The sequence below is a fragment of the Bombina bombina genome, chromosome 6 (genome assembly GCF_027579735.1).
Source record: "Bombina bombina isolate aBomBom1 chromosome 6, aBomBom1.pri, whole genome shotgun sequence".
In the NCBI taxonomy this organism is placed as follows: domain Eukaryota; kingdom Metazoa; phylum Chordata; class Amphibia; order Anura; family Bombinatoridae; genus Bombina; species Bombina bombina.
In genome coordinates, this window is record NC_069504.1 from 597080531 (window position 1) to 597107404 (window position 26874).

At 38.5% G+C, this 26874-nt stretch overlaps 1 protein-coding gene across 1 annotated transcript in view; it reads left to right on the top strand.

The window, feature by feature from the left end:
- SPG21 (SPG21 abhydrolase domain containing, maspardin) overlaps nucleotides 1-26874 on the top strand; it is a 122044-nt gene that overhangs the window by 13972 nt on the left and 81198 nt on the right. The window contains exons 3-5 of the mRNA XM_053719353.1: nucleotides 20667-20781; nucleotides 20916-21070; nucleotides 21943-22102. Coding sequence (XP_053575328.1) covers nucleotides 20667-20781; nucleotides 20916-21070; nucleotides 21943-22102 — 430 coding nt within the window. The remainder of the gene's footprint in view (nucleotides 1-20666; nucleotides 20782-20915; nucleotides 21071-21942; nucleotides 22103-26874) is intronic.

Below are 26874 nucleotides of genomic sequence, written 5' to 3' on the forward strand. Positions count from 1 at the left end.
AAACAACAAACATAAATGAATTGCTTAAGGACAAAGGTTTTTCACAGTTTTCATTCTCAACTGATGCAGGCAATTTTGACATTTTTGCTCACTGTTGGTTTTACCATAATTATCTTCTCTCTTGTTAAGTGCACCCATACGTATTATACACCATTTTTGAACAGACAAAAAATAAATAAATATTAATTTAGTACTAAAAAATAAGATTGCACTTTCTTTCATTCTGTGGTGAGAGTCCACGATCCTTGACGTGTGGATTTGAATTCCCATCACTGGGAGGAGGCAAAGAACCCCAGACAACAAAAATCTTTGAAGCCTATCACCTCCCTGTATAGCCCAGTTTTGTTCTTTGCCTTCCAGGAGTAGGTGAAGATTGTCTGCTCCAGATTCTATGTGGAAAAGGATTCTCAGGCCTATGAGAGACCTATTTACCCCTCTTCATCAGTGATCTTTTTAAATAAAGGGGAACTGTGTAGTGACGCACTATTTCCCTATGGAATTTTAGTCACAAGCCCTCCACAGGTGTCTCAGGGACATGCCCCAGCCTCCTCCTGCTTGGTCATCATTATACTTCTTTTTTTCAACATCCTCTGCTCCCTAAGGCAGAACATGCTGCGATATCATCACAGAAAATGCACTGTGTCTGCAGAAAGAACTGAGTAGTGCCAGTTAAAATAAAATTTGTGCTTGCACATATTATTTCTACCTGTAGTTGTCACTGTTCCATTCTATCTCAAAGTAAATATTTACTGCATTCCTCTGTCTTCACTTTCCTCCCCTTTCCTGAACTTCAGTGCTATGCAGAGAAGGTAAGGCAGGAGTCAAGGAATGTCTTCTAAGTCTAGGAGCCAACCTAAAAACTTAGGAGCCAGATATTTATTTTGTTTAGTAAATGTGTGTGTATACATCACTGGGGCTGAAACTTTCCCAAATAAGTTAATTGGATATGCACAATATTCTAAAAATAGGGTTGTGGACCCTTACCAGGCCATTTTCAGAATACTGTTTAAAGTGAAAGTAAATTTTTCACACCTTCCACATATCTATCTAATATTTATCACTAATATTACCGTTTCGCTATGTTTTTTTCTTTTTTCTTTTCATTAATAATAGTGTTTATATTTTTATCTTTTATTTCCCTACCGTTATCTCTGTCACTCCTCCCACCCTCCTCTTCCTGGATTTTCTATACATTACGTATAGAGCGGTCACACCCGCTCTATACGTATTGTTAATGCGCGTTCACGATTAAAGCTACGATTGCGCATGCGCGAATCGCCGATCCAGAGCAAAACGCGCATGCGATGTTTATCAGGCAGCATTCTGAAATGCGGACTACCTTGGCAGCAATAGACTGTTAACTGTGCGAATTGTGAATGCGCGACGGAGAAATTCCAGTGTAGATTAGACTCCGCTCATGCGCAATAGGTTACAGCCCGGTATGACGTAGCTCAGCGGCCGCCGATTGGTCAGAAAGTCAATTGGAGGGTGAGGAAAACGTGACCAGAGAGTTAATTGCGAGATGAACAACGGGTTGAATTTGAACAAAAAAAAAAAAAAAGACTTTAGATGCGGCTATAAGGTATTTAATTATTGTTAAAAGAAAAACAATGAATGGAAGTCCTATTGTTTTTCTATTCATTGTGTAAATGTGCATAGCATAACCTCTAAGTTTACTTTCACTTTAAGCCATTTGGGAAAGCTTGAATCTTTGTTATGCATAGCAAAGAAAAAACATTTGAATGGCTGTGGATTATATTATTTATATGACATAATACACACCCATTTAAAAAAAAAAAAAAAAAGTAGGAAAAGTTTGGTACTTGTCTGCATGGTTGCTTAATTAACCTGTTCTTGCAGTATTATATGTAGTGTTTCCATCTCCCTTTTTTTTTTTTTTTTTAAAGATCTCTTTACTGGAATAAATACCGAGATTGCTAGGTAATTGCCCTTTTCTAAATCCACACTAAAATCATTCTGTTTTTGCAGTCCCCACCTCCTGTTTCTCGCTGTTCTAGATTGTAAGTTTCCATGGGAATAGGGCTGTCCATTTAATTCTTCCTGTATTTGTTTGATTTAAAGGGACAGTCAAGTATAAATTAAACTTTCATTATTCAGATAGGACTTTTAATTTTAATTGACTTTCCAATTTACTTTTATCATCAAATTTGCTTTTTTCTCTTGGTATTCTTTGTTTAAACTAAACCTAGGTAGGCTCATATGCTAATTTTTAAGCCTTTGAGGGCTGCCTCTTATCACATGCTTTTTAAATCTCTTTTCAACACAAAGAGACAGAAAGTACACGTGAGCTATATAGATAACACTGTGTTCAGGCACAGAAAGTTATTTAAGATCTAGCACAATACAATGCTAAATTTAAGACAATAGATAATAAACAGTCACAGTCATGTGATCAGGGGGCTGGAAGAAGGTTCCTAGATACAAGGTAATAACAAAGGTAAAAAGTATATTACTATAACTGTTGGTTATGCAAAACTGGGGAATGAGTAATAAAGGGATTATCTATCTTTTAAAACAATAACAATTCTATGGTTGACTGTCCCTTTAATTTTATCCTGTCTCTTAAAAATATTGTATCATCGATGTACGTCTGTTTTTGTACCCATGGACAATGCTGCAGAATTTGTTTTGCGCTTTATAAATAAAGAATATATATATATATATTAGGACATAACAATCATCTGGTCCTTAGCAGGTCTTAAAATTAGGTAAATACAACCTCAGATGAACAACAACACTTGACATTGCACCGTGTCGTGATTTATTTAACCCTTTCCTGCTGGGGTTAAAGTGTCTTCATCGGAACAACTGTTTCGATGTAAACAATTTGAAATCTCGCAATCGTGCACGAGATTTCAATGATGGGATCGCGTCAGGGGGGCGTCCCTTTGATGCTAGACACGCCCCCAGAGCACGATCCCATCAGAGAAGCGCCAGTGGCTTCAGAAAAGCCAAGCCGTTCATCGGCGCTAAAGGCCAGAAAAAATTTGGATGGAATACAATGCCGTAACGGCGTTAAAGGGTTAACAAAAATAAAGCCAAAATGTAGAAGTCGTGTGAAAAAACTAAGTACACCCTTACTGCTTCTATAGGAATTAAGAGGCTAAGTAGCTGACAGGTGCTGCTTAACAAATGCCCTTGATTAATTGATCATCAGCAAGTGTGACCACCTCTGTAATAGCCAAAGTTTTAGCAGTTTGCTGATCTGGAGCAATGAGGTGTGTGTTAACACAATGCCAAGGAGGGAAGACATCAGCAATGATTTTAGAGAAGCAATTGTTGCTGCCAATCAATCTGGAAAGGTTTATAAAGTCATTTCCAAACAATTTAAAGTCCACCCTTCTACAGTGAGATTATTCACAAGTGGAAAACATTCAAGACAGTTGCCAATCTTCCCCAGGTGTGGATCTCCCAGCAAATTCACCCCAAGGTGAGACCATCAGAGAAATTGCAAATGTTTCTCCGTAATTGCCAGTTTGGCAAAAACAGAGCATATCAGCACAAACATCTCATACCTGAAGCACGGCGGTGGATGGGGTGATGGTTTGGGCTTATTTTGCAGCTAAAGGATCTGGGCACCTTGCAGTCATTGAGTCCACCATGAAACTCCTCTGTATATCAAAGTATTTTAGAGTCAAATGTGAGGCCAATCTGTCTGATAACTAAAGCTTGGCCAATATTGAGTCATGCAACAGGACAATGATCCCAAGCATACCAGTAAATCTAGTACAGAAAGGCTGAAAAAGAAAAGAATCAAGGTTTTTTTTTAAAGGCCGAATCAAAGTCTGGACCTCAACCCAATTGAAATGCTGTACAGGCAAGGTAGGGAACAGCAACCAACAAGGGGCACGGGATAAAGGGTCAGCCAACCCCTCAGTGCAGATAAATGAAGAAAAGTTCACTTCAACCCACTGTGTCATGATTTATTTAACAAAAATAAAGCTCTTCTTTACAACGTTGCTTCAGTTCATTGACGTTTACGGGCATTTATTTATGCACAGCTCTCTTAAGGTCCTGCCATAGCATTTCATTCAAAGAAAAGTTCACTTCAACCCAACAAGTGCAGTAAAACAGACCTTTATTGCTTCATGGTCCCAAGTTAAAAAAATAACGTTTCAGACCTCTCACAGGATCTGTGTGTATGTATGTATGTATATATATATATATATATATGTACAGCCATTATGAATACATATGTTCAATATACATATATCTGTAAAAGTAATGCCTAATAGCCCTACATGCTTTGTTTGCTACTGTCCCAAAGTTAAAGAGCAATTCCTCGGTCCACTCTGTAACTTAAATCACATAAAGCAAGAGAAGGAAGGTGCTAACATTCATAAGGCATATATAGGTTCCCAGAATCTTCACTTGTACCCTAATGGGTGTCCACTTACTTGAAACAACCTTAATTGATATGAGGTAAGTAAATTGTATCGGTCTAATCCTTCCCCGTGTGCGGCAGTTACATCCACAGGCGTTTATTCAAATTCCTTTATGCCGTTATGGCGAAACTTTCATTTTTGGAAAACGTTCTGATGTTCCCCCTCCGTAATTAGGACTTTCGTATCACATAGATGGAAGTGATGCAAGAAAGAGCCGATAGTGTGATATTGTTTAATAATACCCAGAAAAGATAAAAATACACCCCAAACTATGAGGTATACTATGCGTGTAAGATTGCTAATTAGAACAGACATACAATCCGCGTCAGAATTCTTGCAAGCACCTGTTGAGCCCCAATCTAGGGTAGAAAAATTCGCCCTTATAAAGTCCTTACGCTTCTTTATAAGTAGATAGCTTTCGACACTGTTTAAATGTCAGCGCATTGGTGCCAACATGTTCATAAATGTGGAAGTAAACTACCCCTGAATGATCCTTGATAGGATCTGAAGCAATTACTTGACTACTGACGGTGGACACGGTTTCAGGCTTAAAACCATGGTAACCAGTCTGTTTACCTCACGCTGTCCCAATGACAGTGATCCGGTTAATCAGTGCCAGAAAGCTAGTTGGTCCCTTAAAGTGATTGATCTGCTTACGTCCTATATCTTCCATCTGCTATTTGTCAGTATATGGCAGGCTTATAACACAATATATTTAACAATTATCCTTTAAACTGAACCCCAATAAAATATGCATATACTAGAAACCATCAAATTAATATAAATTCCTAAATTCTTTATTATTAGTTAATATCTATGAACACATTGAAATATATTTGTAGGAACCATAATATGAATCAATATTATACACTTTTAAAACACGTTTAAAACTATTAAAATATGCTATGCAAAGTTCATAAAAGTTTACCTTTAAAATTAGCCTTATTCACAATAGCCTTTCATTCAATTAACACAATGAGATTCCAAGATTTTAGCTACTAACATTCAACAATACATTTTTAACAGTGCTTAATTAAACAATATATATATATATATATATATATATATATATATATATATATATATATATATATATATATATATATATATATATATATATATATATATTATATTTTGCAGAGATAAATTACTTAGCATACAAAAGATAAACTTAACCCTATACAGGACTATGAATATAAGCTAAAATACAAACTGCTCTCTTTAATCTATCAGTTGAAATTTAACTGTAGTGACTATGCATATATCTTATTTTATTATCACATGTAATTGCAATTTTTTTCTTTATACTTTAACCAGATAAACAAATCGATATCCAATATTTCTCAACAGGAACAATCTCACCTCAGAATACCAAAATTGGAGTATATTTGCATATGGAGAATAAAAGTAGCTGTTTACTTATAATAACTGCAGCAGTTATTCCTTCAGGGTTCAGCAAAAACGGTTTACCAGTCAAAGTTAGCCAGCAGCAGCCTCTTTTTCTCTCTATGCTTGGGGTTAAATCATCTGATGTCACCCCTCCCCTTTTTTTGATCAGTACCATCATTGGTGAGATTGGAAACGCCCAACGGAAGCTTGTCTCGGATTGGCCCTTTAAAACTGAACATGGATTGGTTCATCTGGGAATGTATGTCGTCAGGGAGATGCATCTTTGTAACAACCAATCGTCTTTTGGTTGTAATTCTTGCATCACAACACTGGATTTTGTCCATCGGGGGCAACATGACAAACAAAACAGATTCATTCTTAACATTTTTATTTGCTACAATTTAAATATCTTCCATATAATTTAAAATCATCATCATTTCTTGCATTAATTACTTACACTCCGAATTCCAGGCAGGATAGCATCATGTAAATTGTCTGATTATTTTAATATGAAACATCAAATTATTTTTAATATCATATTACATCAAAATAATTTATATTTCTAACTGTTCCAAAATTAATAGCATTTAAACTCCATTTAAAAATAGCATTCAGTATCCTGACATTGCATTGAATTTCAACAGGAATATAATATATTTCATATTTCTAATAAATCCTGAATGCATGAATCTTATCTATGGTTCATATTCATAGGACATCTTGTTATCAGAAGTCTAAAAAAAAAAATAAAGAGATACAGAGGTTATTATTCTGACATAGTAAAACATTTTAGACCGACTAAAATAGTCACCTATCAAGCTTAGCGAATACTCATGTAATTTTAGAAAATTAGACAATCTCCCAAATTCTATATTCATATATAATATGTTGTCTGAATATGTGTATATATATATATATATATATATATATATATATACACACATGTATTCATCTCTATTCTGTCTTTTAACAATGGGTCTAAGAGTGTTATTTAGAACATGTGTTTTTAGCTGGTCAAATTTTTACTGCCTCAATACACAGGCAGGAACTAATTAACAAGTTTATGTTAATCACTATGTAGTCATGGGTCTCTGCATCTCATTTGGCTTCAAACGCTTCAGTGAGCCATTGCATTGTTATCACATGTGTCTGTTAGCATTTGTTTCTTTTCAGATTAGAAAGATTTAGTGAAGGATTCTATGTTTATCTTTGTTTGACAAGATAATTGAGTTGCAAAAGACAATCCAGCTATTTCTTTGACATAGTGTCAATATATCCCTGTACGGGGTTATCTATCTTATAATCTGGTTCTTTTAAATTACCTTTTATGACTCATCCTGTGTAACCAAAAACAGTGGGGCTGAATTTCACACAATGCCATTTGAAGTTTTTAGAAATGAAATGAATTATTTGATGTACACAGCCACAGATCTATTAAATAATAAGTATACCTGTGTATATCATCTAATAATATTTCAAATACCTTGACATATTAAACAATCAAATTTACTTAAAATCCTATAAAATAGTATAGTAATATAATTAAAAATATTAGCTAATAAAACACAACTTTAAACCTATAACTGACTGCTTCATTAGTAAAACACCAGATAAATACATAAACAAATAATATTTTAAACCATTAAAAAAACGTTATTTTCTTAAAAACAAATTATATTTATCCTCTTTATTCTAATACTATTTTGACCTTGTATACAGTGTGGAATATGCAAAGCACTGAATCTAAATCTGTTGCCTTTCAGGATTGTTGGTAAACCATAAGTATAAGATCTGAATACACATTCAAATAGCACTATAAAAAAAAACAAAGTGAAAAACCTAACATTTAAATATTAAAAAGGATTACATTCTAATATCCATAAAGCAGTGGGTGCCGCCATATTGCAACTTGGGTTTCTTTTTCTGCTAAGGCCAATTAGGGACAGTTTTAAAGGATCACTCAATGCAGTAGAATTACATAATTAACAAATGCATGATAAAAAAAGACTGATTTAAACACCTACTCTGAATTTCAAAAAAGCAGTAAAATAGTAATAACTTTTTCTAGAAGCATTTTGCTAATAGAAGTATATTGAAAAATTATTCTATTTGAAATTTAAATGCACCCACGCACAACTTTGGCCTTTCTATGCCTTTTAATGTTTTAAAATAAGTCTAAACTGTTACCTCGTTGAGGGTTCAAATCATATCCACCTAATCATTTGCTTAAAGAAGAGGGTTGCATAGTTGGTTTTTTTTTTTTTGTCTAAATATGATAACCTGAAGATGTATTCTCCATAGTTAAATATTATTTATCATGTTTGATAGGAAAATGTACTCATTGAAAAACACTTTAATGATCTAAAAACGCAAACATAAATAAATACATAAAACAGTCATCTTATGTGAATACAGTTGTGGTGACTTGGCCTTAGGGCAGTTTCATATTCTGTTCACTCTTTAGTTATTCTCTAGTTATATACAAATGTACATCCTGTGTATTCAGTAAGTAGGTGACATCTAGTTTAGGGTGCTGACATGACAAAAACATGCAACTGAATAGTGACATTAGTGAAAGAAACAGTCTGCTGTTCCTAAATTTCAGCACATCACACCATCAGCAGAGGTTGCACAAAGCCTACAGCTGAAACATAAGGACAAAAAAAGATGCAATATTCAAAAAATAAATCCTTAAATTAAAGGGCACATTAAGTATTTTTTTTATTTTTAAGAAGACAAAAAAAGCCTGAAAATGGTGGACTGTTCGTGAAGCAATGTTTACTACATCGAACTGGCTTCTCAACAACATTGAAAGGATTGCGTAATATATCTCAGTGCAGGTGCACTATAACTAGAATAATCAAAGCAATGCTGTGTAGACTATAGGGTAAATAGTGTAGGCTGCAGAGTCTAAGCTTTCAGATGATTTAAAAAAAAGGAATACTCGCGACTCTCTGTTTTCCAAACATTCCTACACTAACAGCTGTGTTGTAGTAATTAAAAATGGAGTGTTTCTTTATTAACAATTTCAACATAAAAAAATTACTCTCTTCTTTTCTAAGATATGGTGAATCCACAGCATCATCAATTACTGTTGGGAATCTCACGAAGAACGAACGAAGAAAAATTGATAATAGGAGTAAATTAGAAAATTGCTTAAAATAGCATGCTCTATCTGAATCCCAAAAGAAAAAAATGTGGGTTCAGTGTCCCTTTAAGGATTTAGAAAGGTAGGAAAATTAACGTTTCTACAATTATTTTCGCAAAAGAAAAAAATTGGGTTCAGTGTCCTTTTAAGTTAAGGGTTTATTAAGGAAATTTGTTTCCACTGTTATTTAATTGTATTTATCCAGTTTTGTTTGTTTGTACATCTAGGATAAGATGTATTAAATCATTTTTAAAAGAAGTGTTTGTGGCATTTGTTCAGGGTCTTGGAGTAAAAGTCTATACCCAGGAACAAATGATTATTAAAAGGATCTTGAGGTACAAATAGTTAATTAAGCATTTCTGTCCCTTATATTTAGAATGAATCTTTTTTTAAAATTATGATATTCTTCGTTTTGAGCCTCTTGTCTCTAAGGACAATTTTAGACTGTTTGTCTATGCAATTGAATGTGTAAGATAGGTTGTTTTCTTCTGAACCTCATGTCTTCCAGGATGATCCTGTTCATGCAATGCCACAGCTTTCTCCTTAAACCTCCAAAGCCTCTGTGGTGTCACATGCAGCGCCCTGCAGTTCCTCTCAATCTCCTGGAGAAGTGTATTTGCCTGCAGATTTTGCAGCTCAGGTATCCTGTGCGGTATCTGCAGCTTTATCTGTTTTTCCTTTCCTACAGAGAAAACGCAAGATGACATTTAAAGATTCAGATAGTAAGATTTCTGCTACACAGGTTTCTCTCTCTCTCCTAAGTCTGATGAAGATGATTCGCCGGTAGCTTCTGAGGGTGAAATCTCAGATTCGGACAGTATAATTCCTTCATCTGATGCTGAAGTGGTCTCCTTCAGATGTATGCTTCAACACCTCGTGTACTGTTAATTGAGGTTTAAGCTACTTGGACGACATGGATACCACTGTCGTTGTCAACCTTTGAAAGTTTTGTGAACTTTATCATTTCTATGATGATCCTTCCTAGCAGGAAGTGTTTCTAGACGTGCCTTGGATATTTTCACAGGAATAGGAGAAGCTAGGGATACCTTTCTCCCTGTCTCCCGTCCTTTAAAGGATTTTCCTAAAAAAGTTGCTGACTCCATTAAAAAGCACGGTGCCCTAAGTAGAAGGGAGCTTTTCTACTATGGCTCAGAGAACTTTGATCCCTATGGAGGGTAGCTGCTCCCTTATGGATCCATGGATAAGAAGCTGGAGGTTTAATTGTTCATTTAGAGCAATACCTTGTCTTATTAGACTTGCTGTGCCAGGCCACCAAGCATTGTGGCTGACATCCTTGGTCAGCTGAGAAGCCTACCTGTGGCTTAGTGGTATAGCCTAGGCTTTATACTTCTGCAGTTGCAGGTTCAATATTTTATGTTTCCTCCAAATCCACGCTTTTGGAGTTTCCTTTCAAGGATGAGACCTTGTTTGGACTTGGTCTGGCAGAATTATCCTCTGACTTTACGGGTGAAAAAAGTGTTTTCCTTCTTGATACAGGGAGAGTCCACAGCTGCATTCATTACTTGTGGGAATACAGAACATGGCCACCAGGAGGAGGCAAAGACACCCCAGCAAAAGGCTTAAATACCTCCCCAATTTCCCTCATCCCCCAGTCATTCTTTGCCTTTCGTCACAGGAGAATGGCAGAGAAGTGTCAGAGTTTGATGGTTTTGCTTCTGCTGAAGCAGCCTTCAGGGGAGAGGTTTTGCAGGCTGTGGTGCCCTCAGATTAGGGTCCGCCTTTCTTTTATACCCTTCCATTAGCATTCAGTGTCCTCTGTAGCTTGGGTATTGTTCGCCACAAGTAATGAAGGCATCTGTGGACTCTCCCTTTATTAAGAAGGAAAACATAAATTATGACTTACCAGATAAGTTCCTTTCCTTCGATACAGGGAGAGTCCACAGCTCCCGACCATGGACGGCCCTAAATTTATTTTGTTTTCTTCTGGCACCTTTTTCACCCTATTTTTCCTACTGTTTCCTTGGCAGAATGACTGGGGGATGAGGGAAGTGGGGGAGGTATTTAAGCCTTTGGTTGGGGTGTCTTTGCCTCCTCCTGGTGGCCAGGTTCTGTATTCCCACAAGTAATGAATGCAGCTGTGGACTCTCCCTGTATCGAAGGAAAGGAAATTATCTGGTAAGTCATAATTTGTTTCCATCTTAATACGAGGAGAGTCCACGTCTTCATGCATTACTTCTGGGAAATACAGAACCTGGCCACCAGGAGGAGGCAAAGACACCCCAGCCAAAGGCATAAATACCTCCCCCACTCCCCTCATCCCCCAGTCATTCTTTGCCTTTCATCACAGGACCAGATCAGCTGTCCCAGGGGACATCCTTCCTGAGACCATCCTGGGAGATTGTGACTACGGACGCAAGCCTCTCAGGATGGGGAGCTGTTTGGGGTGCCAGGAAGGCACAGGGGAGGTGGAATTGGGAGGAGTCGCTTCTTCCAATCGACATCCTGGAACTTTGAGCGATCTTCAACGCTCTGAGTGCTTGGCTCCTCCTGGGTTTGTCCCAGTTCATCAGATTCCAGTCAAACAACATTACCTCGTGGCTTACATAAGCCATCAGGGGGTTACGAGAAGCTCCTTAGCCACGAGGGAAGTATCTCGGATTCTGGATTAGGCGGAGACCCGCAATTGCTCGCTGTCAGCGATCCACATCCCAGGTGTGGACAACTGAGAAGCTTATTTTCTCAGCAGACAATTGTTTCATCCGGGGGAATGGTCTCTTCACCCCGAAGTGTTTGCAGAGATTTGCATCAGATAGGGGACTCCGGAGATGGATCTCATGGCATCCAGATACGGGTTGCGGTCCAGGGATCCTCAGGCAGAACTGATAGATGCCTTAGCAGTGCCTTGGAGATTCAACATAGTCTACATATTTCCACCATTACCGCTTCTATTTTGAGTAGTGGCCCTCATCAAGCAGGAGCAAGCATCAACTATTGTGATTGTGTCAGGGTTTTTCCCCTGTTTTGTTTGCCATGTGCTGCTGGCAGCCATTTTACTCACCTCTCTTGCTGACTATGGTGCATTCTCAGAATTGTGATGTCATCACTTATTATTTAAAGGGCCTCTGTTCAGTATGCTTTGCCTTTGCATTGTCTCAGACCTGTTTGTGAGAGTTCCTGTGTATTACCTGGCTGTCTGATGTCCTTCCTGGTTCCTGATCCCTGGCTTGTTCCTGACTCTGCTGTTTTCCTTGTTCCTGATTCCGGCTTGTCTGACTATTCGCTTTGGCTCCTGACTCGGCTCGTCTGACTACCAGCTCTGGTTTTGATGCCTGGCTTGTTATTTGACTTGTGGACTTTTATTAATTATTTTATTAGTTATTAATAAAGGTGTCATTATTTTTGCACTTCTCGTCCTAGTCTGATTCCTGGCACCCTGACAGATTGCTTCATCGTGGCCGCGGAAGATGTGGTTTGCGGATCTGGTGGGGATGTCATTGTCTCCATTCATGGAGCTTGCCCTGTCGCAGGGATCTGCTGGTACAGGGCCCCTTTGTGCATCAAAATCTAGATTCTCTGAGACTGACTGCGTGGAGATTAAACGCTTAGTCTTAACCAGGAGGGGGTTTTCTGAGAGTGTGATTGATAATCTCATTCAAGCCAGGAAGCCGGTCATTCCTGGCATAAGGTCAGAGTATCCAGGATACTTTCCTTCCTCCAGGACGGTTTGGAGAAGGGACTTGCCGCCAGTTCCTTAAAGGGACAGATTTTGGCTCTCTGTGTTGTTACACAAGAAGCTCGTTGAACTTCCTGATATACAGTCTTTTTTGTTCAGGCTCTATCCAGGATTAGGCCTGTATTTAGACTGTCGTGCATCGGATCCGCTCATTGCCGTGTCGCCACGGCTCACGGATCCCTCTGTATCACATCACGTTGCCTAGCAACGTGACGCGGTATCCGGCACTCCTCCTGACGTCAGTCTCCCTGCCTCAAATCTCGGCGGGAGATCTTAATCGGGGCCCGTTTGTTTTCTCTCCCTCTTCATGTCGGACTGGAGCTGTGTGAGTAGTGTTCTGTGTTCTCCTTATCCCCTGCCAGAATCTCCTTGCCTGGATACTTCATTGTTTGCTAACCTGCTTTAGGGGACATTTGCTCTAACTAAGCCTGCTAAAAGGAATACTACATTGTTTGTTTACTAACCTGCTTAAGAGGACATTTGATTTAACAAGCCTGCTAAAAGGAATTCTACATTGTTTGTTTGCTAACCTGCTTAAGGGGACATTTCATTTAACAAGCCTGCTAAAAGGAATACTACATTGTTTGTTTGCTAACCTGCTTAAAGGGATATTTGCTTTATTCTAGTCTGCAATAAGGAAATCTCTGTTTATTTTCGAACCTGCTTAAAGGGACATTTACATTGTTTGCTAACCTGCTTAAAGGGACATTTGCTTTATTTTAGTCTGCAATAAGGAAATCCTCTGTTTATTTTCGAACCTGCTTAAAGGGACATTTGCTTTCTCCAAACTTGCTAAAAGGAATCTGTTTGTTTTCTAATCTTCTTAAAGGGACATTTGCTTTCATCAATCCTGTGTGGGTCACGTCCTGGATATTTCTCAGTGTGCTAGCGTGTGTATTTACTTTTCACGCTAGCAGTTGGGTTGAATCCTGGGCTGGTCCTTTACGGCTGACATTACAAACGGGCCAATAAAATGGACCCCACTGAATTATCCATGGCCGTGACCCACCAGGGACAATTATTGGGATCTCATGCTACCCACTTGCAATCCTTGGACGCAAAGTTGGATCAGATAACTACTTTACTTCAGAATATGGCTGCTCCTATACCTCCTAATCCTATTCCTTTGGATCCCTCTTCCCCTACGAATCCTACCAATCAGTCACAAGGACAGCTCAGTCCTAGGATACCTCTTCCGGACAAATATGATGGAAATCCTGAGGATTGTAGGGGTTTTCTGAATCAGTGTCACCTTCATTTACGGAATAGTCCTGTTCTCTTTGCAACTCCCTCCTCTAGAATCACTTTCCTTATTTCCTTAATGAAAGGTAGAGCCTTGGCCTGGGTATCACCTTTACTTGAAAAGAATGATCCAATACTCCAGGATGTGGATACATTCCTCTCTGTCTTTTCAAATGTCTTCGATAAACCAGGGAGGTCTGCCGCTGCTGAAGCTTCTCTTCTAGACTTACGACAAGGTGGTCAACCTGTATCTCAATATGCCATTGAATTTCGCACTCTAGCTTCTTAGACTACTTGGAATCAGGGAGCTCTTAGAGCAGCTTTTCGCAAAGGACTCTCTGAACGTCTCAAAAGATGAGTTGGTCTATCGTGAACTCCCAGAATCTCTAGAAGCTCTGATAAATCTTTGTATTTGCCTCGATTCCAGGTACCGCGAACGCCAACAAGAAAGAGAGAGAAGTCAGATAGCTTCTAATCGACCTTTTCGTCTGGTACCTCGTCTCTCTAACCCTTTAACTCCCGCTTCTCCACCTTCCGATCAGGCTGAACCAATGGAAATAGGCACCATTAGATTAACTGAAACTGAACGTCTGAGGAGACGCTCTCTTGGACTGTGTTTATACTGTGGCCTTAAAGGACATTTATTAAAAGATTGTCCTACCAGACCGTTAAAAGCCAGGGCTTAACTTCTGTCCAGGGAGCTAAGCTAAGCCAAATAGGATCTCATTCCCTCAATAATAAACTTTTTGTTCCGGTTACTCTTCAAGTTGGAGGAGACAAGATTCATACTCAAGCCCTTATTGACTCTGGTACTGGAGGAGTCTTCATCGATTCCACATTTGTAACTACTCACTCTATTCCGTTAAGCAAAAAGGAGTATTTTATTCCTGTCTCCACTGTTAGTGGAGATCCTCTGGGTCCCGGACTTATCCAGTTTGCTACTAGACCCGTCCTCTTTTCTGTAGGAATTCTTCATTCAGAGACAATATGTTTTGACGTAATCTCGACTCCTCAATTTCCCATAATTTTGGGTCTTCCCTGGCTCCAGTTACATAACCCTGTCTTCTCTTGGATTCAAGGCAAACTCATTTCCTGGGGATCTACATGTCAAAATAGTTGTCTTCAAATACCCACTAAAGTGCCTCTCACTATTGCTCTCACTATTGATACCTCTGGGTCGTTACCCGCACCTTATCAAGATTATGTTGATGTTTTTTCCAAAAAAGAAGCAGAACGTCTTCCCCCACACCGTCCTTTTGATTGCCCCATTGATCTACTTCCTGGGGCAACCTACCCTCGTGGCAAGACATATCCGCTCTCAAGGCCTGAGAATGTAGCCTTAGAGGAATATATCCAAGATAGTTTGGCTAGAGGTTTTATTCGACCTTCCTCTTCTCCTCTAGGGGCAGGATTCTTTTTTGTGGGGAAAAAGGATGGAGGTCTGCAACCTTGTATTGATTACCGGGGTTTGAATCAAATCACAGTCAAGAATAGTTACCCTCTACCTCTTATTCCTGAACTGTTTACTTATCTTCAAGGAGCTACAATTTTTACTAAACTGGACCTTCGTGGTGCTTATAATCTTATTCGCATGCGCAAAGGTGACGAATGGAAGACAGCCTTTAACACTCGATTTGGGCATTATGAATATCTGGTCATGCCCTTTGGGCGGTGTAATGCCCCTGCTGTTTTTCAACACTTCGTGAATGAGATCTTTCGGGATTTTTTGAACTCCTTCGTCATTATTTATCTTGACGATATTTTAATTTTTTTCCCACAAGTATCAAGATCACGTACACCACGTCAGGAAGGTTTTGCAACGGTTACGAGACAATCATCTATTCGCCAAGTTGGAGAAATGTTCATTTCATCAAAAGTCCATACCTTTCTTGGGTTATGTAATATCTGAATCCGGATTTGAAATGGATCCGAATAAACTTTCTTCCATTTTGGACTGGCCTAGACCTGATTCTCTTAAGGCCCTACAACGGTTTCTTGGCTTCGCCAGTTATTACAGGAAATTTATCAAAGGATTTGCTACTATTACTACTCCCCTTACGACACTCACTAGAAAGGGGCAAGATTGTAAAGAATGGCCCCCAGAGGCTATTAAGGCCTTTGAGTCCCTAAAAAAGGCCTTTTCTTCTGCACCCATACTCCGTCACCCAAATCCGGATTTTCAATTTATCCTAGAAGTGGATGCTTCTTCTGTTGCAGCTGGGGCTGTTCTTTCCCAACGAATACCTAACACGGGTAAGATTCATCCTGTAGGTTTCTTTTCCAAGAAATTTACTTCTTCTGAATTAAATTATGACGTTGGCAATAAAGAGTTATTAGCCATCAAGATGGCTCTGGACGAATGGAGGCATTGGTTGGAGGGTACTACCTTTCCATTTTCCATACTCACTGATCATAAAAATCTTCTTTATCTCCAAACTGCCAAACGATTGAATTCCAGACAAGCTCGTTGGTCTTTATTCTTCTCATGTTTTAATTACAATCTTTCCTATATACCTGGTTCTAAGAATACAAAAGCGGATGCCTTATCCAGACAGTTTCAATCTACCTCTACTCTAGAATCTGGTACCATACTTCAACCACAAGAAGTCATAGCTCAATTATCAACCTCTTGTTTACAGGACTTACAGTCTGCTCAAAAGGATTTTCCTTCATCTCTCAAACCTCCTGACGGTTTATTATTTGTTCCTGAACATCTCCGTCCTAAGATTCTACATTGGGCTCATGATAGTCCTCTCTCTGGACATCCTGGCGTCAGTTACACGACTCGGAATCTCAAACAGTATGTCTGGTGGCCTACTCTCACTCAAGATGTTAAAGATTATGTCTCAGTTTGCACACAATGTGCTATAAATAAAACTCCTCGTCAACTCCCTTCTGGTTTGCTTCAACCTTTATCCATTCCTCACCAGCCTTGGACCCATTTATCTATGGATTTTATTACTGACCTTCCTCTTTCTGCCGGAAACAACACTATTTTAGTGGTGGTCGACAGGTTTACGAAGTCTGCTCATTTCATTCCTTTGCTTGGTCTTCCATCTGCCAAGGGACTTTCTGAGATTTTCCTTTTGCATATCGTGAGATTACATGTTTTTCCTATGGACATCGTCTCCGATAGAGGGGTACAATTTGTTTCTCGGTTCTGGAGATGGCTCTGCCAACATTTTGGCACTACAGTCTCTCTTTATCAACTTCTCATCATCCACATTCTAACGGCCAAACCGAGAGAGTAAACCAGTGTCTGGAGACTTACCTTAGACATTATGTGGACCATCATCATTCTAATTGGACTTGTTACCTTCCTTTGGCGGAGTTGGCCCATAATGCTCGTTACAATTCATCTCTTCAGTCTTCTCCTTTTTTTGCAGCTTACGGATTTCAACCCAGAACATTTCCTCTGTATACTTCCTCTTCTGAAAATCCTGCTTCTGATCAAACTGCTCGGAGATTAACTCGACATTGGCGTAAGATACGTGTTCTTCTTTCCAAAGCCTCTAATCGATACAAGTTTTTTGCTGATCGCAGACGGAAGAAGGGTGATTTATTTGGGGACCTCAATAGATTCTCTATATAGGAGAAGATTTCTAACAGAGGTCAGATAATCAAGGATTTATTCATTTTCCTCTCTCTGCAGTCTACTGTCCGGCCAACAGCAAGCTCTAGTGGTCCGGGAGATAGCTTAGCCATCTTGCAACCAGAAGGTTGGGAGTTTGGATCTAGCTGCAGTTGCTTTTACCTTCACTTTTCAGTGACTCAATGTATGGAGGGAATTGGTCTGATGGTTTCCATGGACATCATTCCCTTTTGCTATTTTCCATAAAATGGAGAACATTTGGATCTGTCTCAGAGGATAGATCTAGATCAGTCGACAAGAGACTCACCCCCCGTAGTTGTTTTTCACGAGTATCTGCCTCAGGGCGCATGCTTCTGGAGACATTCCTGGGTGATGTGTCCACGGGCGCCAACCTACTGGGCTGGGAAGCAGTCTGATGGCTTGGCCTTAGTCGCCCTTAGCTTGGTGCCAGTCGGATAATATCACCTCAATGGTTTACATCAACCACCAGGGAGGAACTCAGAGTTTCTTTGCCATGTAGTAGGTGACTTGGATTGTTTAGTGGGCGTAAGCTCACAATTGCTGTCTGTTATCCACTTGGACAATTGTGAATCGGACTTCTGAACAAACGGATATTTCATCCTGGGGAGTAGGCTCTCCATCCGGAGGTGTTTTCTAGGTAAACCCTCAAATGGGGGGTTCCGGAGTTGGCTTCTGAGGGCATTTTGGCATAATGCCAAGCTTCCAAGGTACGGTTCATGGTCAATTGATCCGCAGACTCCCCTGATAGATGTTCTGCCGGTTTTCTTGTGATTTCAGTCTTGCATACCTATTTCCTCCGTTTGCTCTCCTTCCACGAGGGCTCGTATCAAACAGGAGAAAGATTTGGTGATTCTATTAGCCCCTATGTGGCCTCGCAGGATCTGGTATGCAGACCTAGTGGAAATGTTGTCTCTCCCACCTTGGAAACTGCCTCTGAGGAAGGACCTTCTGATTCAGGGTCCCTTCCTTCATCCAAATCTCGTTTCTCTGAAGCTGACTGCTTGCTTGGTTGAACTCTTAGTTTTGTCTAAGCTTGTTTTTTTCTGTGTTGGTCATTGAGACCATGATTCAGGCTCGCATTCCAGTTACTAGAAAGATTTATCATAAGATATGGCGTCAATATCTTTACTGGTGTGAATCCAATGGTTACTCTTGGAGTAGCGTCAGGATTCCTAGGATTTTGTCTTTTCTCCAGGAATGTCTGGAGAAGGATTTGTCAGTCAGTAGCCTGAAGGGTCAGATTTCTGCATTTTCTATTTTGCAACATAAATGTCTGACGTTCCAGATGTGCAATCTTTTTGTCAGGCCTCGGTCAGAATCAAGCCTGTGTTTAAGTCTATTGCTCCTCCTTGGAGTCTTATCCTTGTTCTTAAAGTTTTGCAGCAGGCTCCGTTTTGAGCCATTGCATTCCATAGATATTAAGTTGTTATCTTGGAAGTGTTTTTTTTTTTTTTTTTTTTTTTTTTTTAATTGCTATCTCTTCTGCTCGGAGAGTGTCGGAACTCTCAGCTTTGCAGTATGATTCACCTTATCTTATCTTGGCGGTTCTTCATACTAAGGTTCCTTCCTAAAGTGGTTTCGGACAGAAATATTAATCAGGAAATTTGTTGTTCCTTCTCTATGTCCTAGTCCTTCTTTTCATAAAGAACGTTTGTTGCACAACTTGGATGTTGTGCATGCTTTAAAATTTTATTTACAGGAGACTAAGGATTTTCGCCAGTATTCTGCCCTGTTTGTTATTCTGGGAAACATAAAGGTCAGAAAGCTTCTGCTACTACTTTTTCTCTCTGGTTGAGAAGTATAATTCATTTTGTTTATGAGACTGCTGGTCAGCAGCCTCCTGAGAGAATTACGGCTCATTCCACTAGGGCTGTCTCCTCTTCTTGGGTTTCAAAAATGAAGTTTCCGTGGAGCAGATTTGCAAGGCTGCAACTACTTTGGTTCTTTTTGCATGGTCTTTCCAAATTTTACAAATTTGATTCTTTTGCTTCGGACAAGGCGTCTTTTGGGGTAAGGTTCTTCAAGCGGTGGTGCCTTCTGTTTATGTCAGCCTGTCTTGTCCCTCCCTATTCATCTTGTGTCCTCTAGCTTTTGTATTGATTTCCAACAGTAATTGATGAAGCCATGGACTCACCATATCTTAGGAAAGAAAAGAAAATTTTATGCTTACCTGATAAATGGTTTTTTTTCCAGATATGGTGAGTCCACGGCCCCGCCCTTTTATTTCAAGACCGTTATTTTTTATTAAACCTCAGACACCTACACCTTGTGTTACTCCTTTTTTCTCCATTTCCCTTCGGTCGAATGGCTGGGGGTTGTGGGGAGGGAAGTGATATTTAAAGGGACACTAAACCCAAAAAAATTATTTCATGATTCCAGTAGAGAAAACAATTTTAAACAACATTCCAATTTACTTCTATTATCTACTTTGCTTCATTCTTTATATATCCTTTGTTGAAGAAATAGCAATGCACATGGGTGAGCCAATCACGCTTGACATCTTTGTGCAGCAACCAATCAGCAGCTACTGAGCCTATCTAGATATGCTTTTCACCAAAGTATATCAAGAGATTAAAGCAAATTAAATAATAAACGTAAATTAGAAACGTGTTTAAAATTGCATGCTCTTTCTAAATCATGAAAGAAAAAAAAATTGGTTTTCATTTCCCTTTAACAGCTTGGCTGTGGTGCTCTTTGCCTCCTCTTGCTGGCCAGGAGTGAGATTCCCAACAGTAATTGATGAAGCCGTGGACTCACCATATCCGGAAATACATTTATCAGATAAGCATCCATTTTCTTTTTTGATTATTTCTGAAAAAGCAACAGTTAAACATTATGACTTTTTTTTTAACAAAAAAAGGGTGAAGTTAAAGCACTTTGTGAGACTGAGGCTGGCTGATAGGGACAACTCCCACTGAAAAAGTTGGTTTATTCAGCACAAAAAAACAAAGCACTTATTACATTTTAAAATATCCTTTATTAGAAGGAGCAGAGAAAATGTTTGCATGTCATGTCCTTGTAATGTAAAATATGAATAAACTGTAAAATTAGCGTAGATTGTCAGAAGTATAGCCTTTGTGCAAACCATAAGAAGCTTCATTTACTTCTCTTTTCGTTTGGAATTAAAAATAAATGATCTGCCTCATATTATTCATAATGTGTTTTCTTTTATAGAAATCTGTAGCGGAAGGCAGCAGTAAGAAATCTACCGGGGGCTCTGGAAAAGGAGGCAATCAGTTGCGATGTCCAAAATGTGGAGATCTGTGCACCCATGTGGAGACCTTTGTCTGTGAGTTATCGCTGGCTCAGCAATCTATTTCAGCTCTGGCCTGATGCCTGGGAATAACTGCTACTGACACAAGCAAACGATCCTTTCAAGCCAGTTCACCTCATCTGAGTCATTTTCTCTCTCTCTTCTAACAGCCTCTACCCGTTTTGTAAAGTGCGAGAAATGCCACCATTTCTTTGTTGTGTTGTCAGAAGCAGATTCAAAGAAAAGCATCAACAAGGAGCCAGAGACTGCAGCTGAAGCTGTTAAACTGGCATTTCAGCAGAAACCACCTCCACCTCCCAAAAAGGTTTGATCTTTCACTCTCCTGATACATGGCCCTCATTATTAGTGTTTTTCATTATACTCACTAGAAAGTGAAGGGTATATGTCAGGCAATGCAAATTGTTATTGCAAATGGATCACTAGAAAGTACTTTGGAAAAAATGCATTTCAAAAATGTAACCCTTACAGTGACATAAAAAACGAATACTAAATACGAAAGCCACAACTTTTGAATAAATGTCATTTATTTTATGAAAATAAATACTAATATCTAGACAAGCATGCCACATATCATCTACTAGTACATATTTGCAGTCATAGTACTAAAGATTTTCTTTCCTGATTCAGACATATAATATTCATCATGAATAGGTGGAGTAATTGATACAATGCACTTGAATTCCATATTGTTTCAGTGGGTTGGTCTTGGGTTGGACACATTTGAAAACAATTAGGGCCAGATAATGCATAATTGATTACACAATGTGTAATTTTGCGCTTGATCTAATTCCAACAATAACTCGCGATCAGGTATTAAAGGTTGGTTAAAATATTATATATTTATCATTTTGAAAGCATGTTAGAAATTACATGTTTGGCACTTTTATTTTATATATGCTGACTGGTTAAGAATTAACACTGTTTAAAAAAAAAAAATAACCGCAACTCCTATGTTTCAGCTATCCTCATTAAATAAAGGAATTGTTGTTCTGAACATTTAGTTATGACATTCTGTATCATTAGGGAGTGATTATAAGCTTTGCAAGATTGTGGTGTGACCTGGATTTTTTTTTTTTCACTTTACGTTTGTTCTTACACCCCCCCCCCTCTTTATTAAAATAGCAGTGAAATAAACCATTTTATATAAGAAGTGTTTTTTTCTTTCTGGTTTCTCAGATATACAACTACCTCGACAAATTTGTGGTTGGACAATCTTATGCCAAGAAAGTGCTTTCTGTAGCAGTGTACAATCATTATAAGAGAATATATAACAACATACCAGCTAACCTCCGGCAGCAAGCAGAAGTTGAGAAGCAGGCATCATTAACACCTAGAGGTAAATATAAAAGTTTACACACCTTTTTTTAGAGGCTATTAAGAGGATGTCTTAAAGGGACACTGAGCCCAATTTTTTCTTTCGTGATTCAGATAGAGCATGTTATTTTAAGCAACTTTCTAATTTACTCCTATTATCAAATTTTATTCATTCTCTTGGTATCTTTTTTTGAAATGGAAGAATGTAAGTTTAGATGCCGGCCCATTTTTGGTGAACAACCTGGGTTGTTCTTGCTGATTGGTGGATAAATTCACCCACCAATTAACAAGTGCTGTCCAGTGTACTTAACCAAAAAATAACTGATGCCTTTTTTTCAAATAAAGATAGCAAGAGAACGAAGAAAAAATGTTAATAGGAGTAAATTAGAAAGTTGCTTAAAATTGTATGCGCTATCTGAATCACAAAAGAAAAAAAATTGGGGTTAGTGTCCCTTTAACACATTGCATTGCTTATTAACCCCTTGAGTGCTAACGACGGCTCTGAGCCGTCGCAGAGTTTCTCACTCAGGTGCTAACGACGGCTCAGAGCTGTCGCTAGCTCTCTCCCACCTTGAGGGAGATCTGGGGGCTCCCACCCGCTTCCCGTTTTGCGTGGTGACGTCACGCGTAATGACGTGATGACGTCACTGCGCAACTTTATGTAAAAAAAAACAGAATGGACAATATAGGGAAAGGGAGCATGCTGCTTAGAAGCCTGTATCTTAGGCATCTAAGCAGCTACAGACCCCCAAGACCATTGGAAAGGTAATCGCCTAACTTTTCCAATGGTATAAGTCTTGGATCTGAAAATAAAAGGAAAAAAGTTTATAAAAAAAAATGTAAAATTAAAATACCCTCAAATGGGCTTAGCACCCAGGTGGGAAAGTGCTTAGCACTCAAAAGGTTAAAGGGACATGAAACCCCCCAAAAATATTTTATGATTTAGGTGGAACATACAATTTAAAAACAACTTTCCACTTTACTTTTATTATCAAATTTGCTTCATTCTCTTGGTATCATTTGTTGAATGAGCAGCAATGCACTACTCGTTGCTAACTGAAAACATGGGTGAGCCAATGACATAAGATGTGTGTGTGTGTATATATATATATATATATATATATATATATATATATATATATATATATATATATATATATATATATATATATATATATATATATATATATATATATATATATATATATATATATATGACATCCACAGGGTACCTGCACAACGGAGCGCAAACAAATCCCTTTGTCTTGTGTATAATACTGGAACCGGCTCACTGACAGGGGAGGGCGGGAAATTCAAATCCCTAATGAAAGGCAATGGCAGCTAGTGGTTCTGCGTGTCTGTCCTGCACGCAAGAGAAATCCAGTATCCAAAGTTAGAAACCACAAAAGCGCTCAGAGTCCTTATGTAAAATTAAAAAACTGTCTTTATTAGTACATTTAAAAGCAAAAAAAGTGTCCTAAATAGGACTAATCCAAGTGGTATTTTGCAGGCGCACAGAGAGCATACATGTTTCATGCTTAGATAGCACTTGTTCACTGTATGTATGTATGTATGTATGTGTATATATATATATATATATATATATATATATATATATATATATATATATATATATATATATATATATATATATATATATATATATAGCCACCAATCAACAGCTAGAACCTAGGTTCTTTTTGCTGCTCCTGAGCTTACATAGATAAACATTTCAGCAAAGGATAACAAGAGAAGGAAGCAAATTAAGTAATAGAAGTAAATTGGCAAGTTATTTAAAATCACATGCTCTTTTTGGATCATGAAAGAAAAAAATTTGGGTTTCATGTCCCTTTAAGTTAGATTATGACTTTAATGCACCAGTTGATTACATCACCTGTAATGTGTTTCAGACATTTTGGAAAATGTGGCCTTTTACTGGATAACAAGGGATGGATTTGATGAATACTGATCATTACAATATTTATATACCTCCTCATATAGGACCTCCTTGTTTTTAAGGGACTTGGAAGTCAATTTGTTAATGTTACGTTATATTATTGCAATTAAGCACCACATAGCAAAAAAACTGCATACAAAATATTTTAATATTGCATAATAGTCCAGGAACACACCCTCTCAAAAGCCTGCTAGAATTCGGGTTACTGGTCTCATTTGTTGTTGCTAATCTGAAGCAGTACTTTAAAGGACTAGTAAAGTCAAAATCAAATTTCATGCTTTGGATAGAGCAATTTTAAACAATTGTTCAATTTACTTCTTAAATCAAATTTGATTTCTTGTCTTGTTCTTATTTTGAACGGTAAACCTAGGTAGACTGATGGGAGCTTGGAATCGTGCATGTGTCTTTAGCATTCTGTGTTAGTGTTTGCAACTATGTATAACATTGTTACCCGATGGCTGAAGACATACATGGTGCATGCTACTGGGCTCACCTAGGATTACCGTTTAACAAAATATACAAAGCAAACTAAGCAAAATTGATAAAAGAAATAAATTGGAAAATAGTTACTAATGTTGCTATCCTCTATCCAATCCATTTATTTTATTTTGACATTACTTTCCCTTTAAGGTAACTTGTGTATTGGCAGCAATACCTGCAGTATTCTGGCAGTCTCCGTTCCTTTGAGAGAGCGGGGAAAGCACAATTTGGCAGAATTAAAGCTGATAATTTGCATTAAATAATTATAGGCCTTGTTTTTCACTTCCCATGAAATTTTGAAAATCTGCTGTCTCCTGTTGCTTTTCTTTTTAAAGACACGATGAGTCCACGGATTTCATCCTTGTGGGACTTCACCTCCTGGTAGCAGGAAGAGGCAAAGAGCACCACAGCAGAGTATATATATATATATATATATATATATATATATATATATATATATATATATATATATATATATATATATATATATATATATATATATATATATATATATATATATATATATATATATATATATATATATATATATATATATATCTATATCATAATTCTCACTGCGCCTCCTATACATTGATGCTGCCCTTCTCCTGACAGTCTAAGCATAATTAACTCAGTCTTCTGATTTTCCACAGGGCTATGGGAGGGAGAGGACCTCCTAAACCTGTTGAGCTGCCCTGCTGTCGGGCAGAATACAAGGTAAGTGCTAACTTTGTTGTTATTCTGGGAAGGACTCTCAGAGGCAAGTGGGCACTTTACTCTGTTTGCATAGTGACATAAGGCTCATTTACAGAGATCCTTGTGTGGGGACAGTTATCTCTCTTGTTAATAGAGAGTATGACAGGACAGCCATAAGTACAGGCACTGGGGCTGGGGAGCACATTTTTTATTAATAAGTTATTTCTCATCGGCTTCAGTTTATTACATTAAGCCGACCGGGTTATTTTTTCTATGACGCCCACGATGGGCGGAGCTAGTGATTTGCGCTCTTTCAATGTTCTGCGCAACCCTCAGCACTAGCCGCCATAGTCTGTCAGAAAGACGTCGACACAGTGACTACAACTGCATGGTTTACAATGACAGGTTAACAGGCGGTTATAGCGCTTTCCATCTTTACACTCCCGGATCGTTCCAGCTCCACAGGAGGTTGAATCCAAAGAATTCAGTCCGGTTTGACAGGTAGGCACCTCAGCAGAGTTGCTGAGGTGTAGGGGTGTTTGAAATTTCTTTCTGTTTAGCTGCAAATATGCGTTTTAGCTATTGCAGTAAAAAAGTTAACATTTAAAGAAACAGTACCGGTTTGTTTTCTGTATATCATATTTTTTGTTATTTATCAATTTGATTGTAAATTTTTTTTTTTTGGTTTGAGCACACATTTTTCATTAGTAGAAAAAGTTTTTTCTTGCAAAAATTTAAAGAGGCAGTAAAAAAAAATGTTTCATTGTTTATTATTGTGCTCAATATGGACTTAGGAGCCGTGGAAAATGTTACTTGCTCCATGTGTTTGGATGCAAATGTGGAACCACCAATCCCTTTCTATCCCTCGTATTGAGAGGGCGTTAAGTTATAAAAATAAGATTTTTCAAAATTTCTCAAGGGCGGATGCTTCTTAGGAGTCTGACGAGAATCAGAGTATGCCGCAGCTTTCTCCCCAAGCGTCCCAATCTTTAACGCCCACACAAACAGAACCCTGTATTTCTGCTCTAGCGCCTGCTGGAGTTACCTTAGCGGACATAGCTGCTCTTATGTCTTCCACAATTTCTGATGCGTTGCCTTTATTACAGATGCTTCTCTGCAAATTACTAAATTGGCAGCTAAGAGTTCAGGGTTCTCTATCCTAGCCCGCAGAGCTTTATGGTTAAAACCTTGGTCTGCGGACGTGTCACCCAAGTCTAAGCTTCTAGCTATTCCTTAAAAGGGAAAGACCTTGTTTGGACCTGGCCTGAAGGAAATTATCTCTGACATCACGGGAGGTAAGGGTCATCTCCTTCCTCAGGATAAGAGAAATAAACCAAAAGGACGACAAAGTAATTTTCGTTCCTTTCGCAATTTCAAGGGAAATTCTTTCTCTTCCTCCTCTAAACAGGAAGGAAACTATTCGCAATCTAAGCCTACTTGGAGATCCAACCAGCCTTGGAACAAGGGTAAACAGTCCAAGAAGCCTGCTGCTGACTCCAAAACAGCATGAAGGGCATGCCCCCGATCCGGGAACGGATCTGGTAGGGAGCAGACTTTCTTTGGATGCAAATGTGGAACCACCAATCCCTTTCTATCCCTCATGTATTGAGAGGGTGATAAGTTATAAAAAAAAAGATTTTCTCCAACATAGGTGTGTCCGG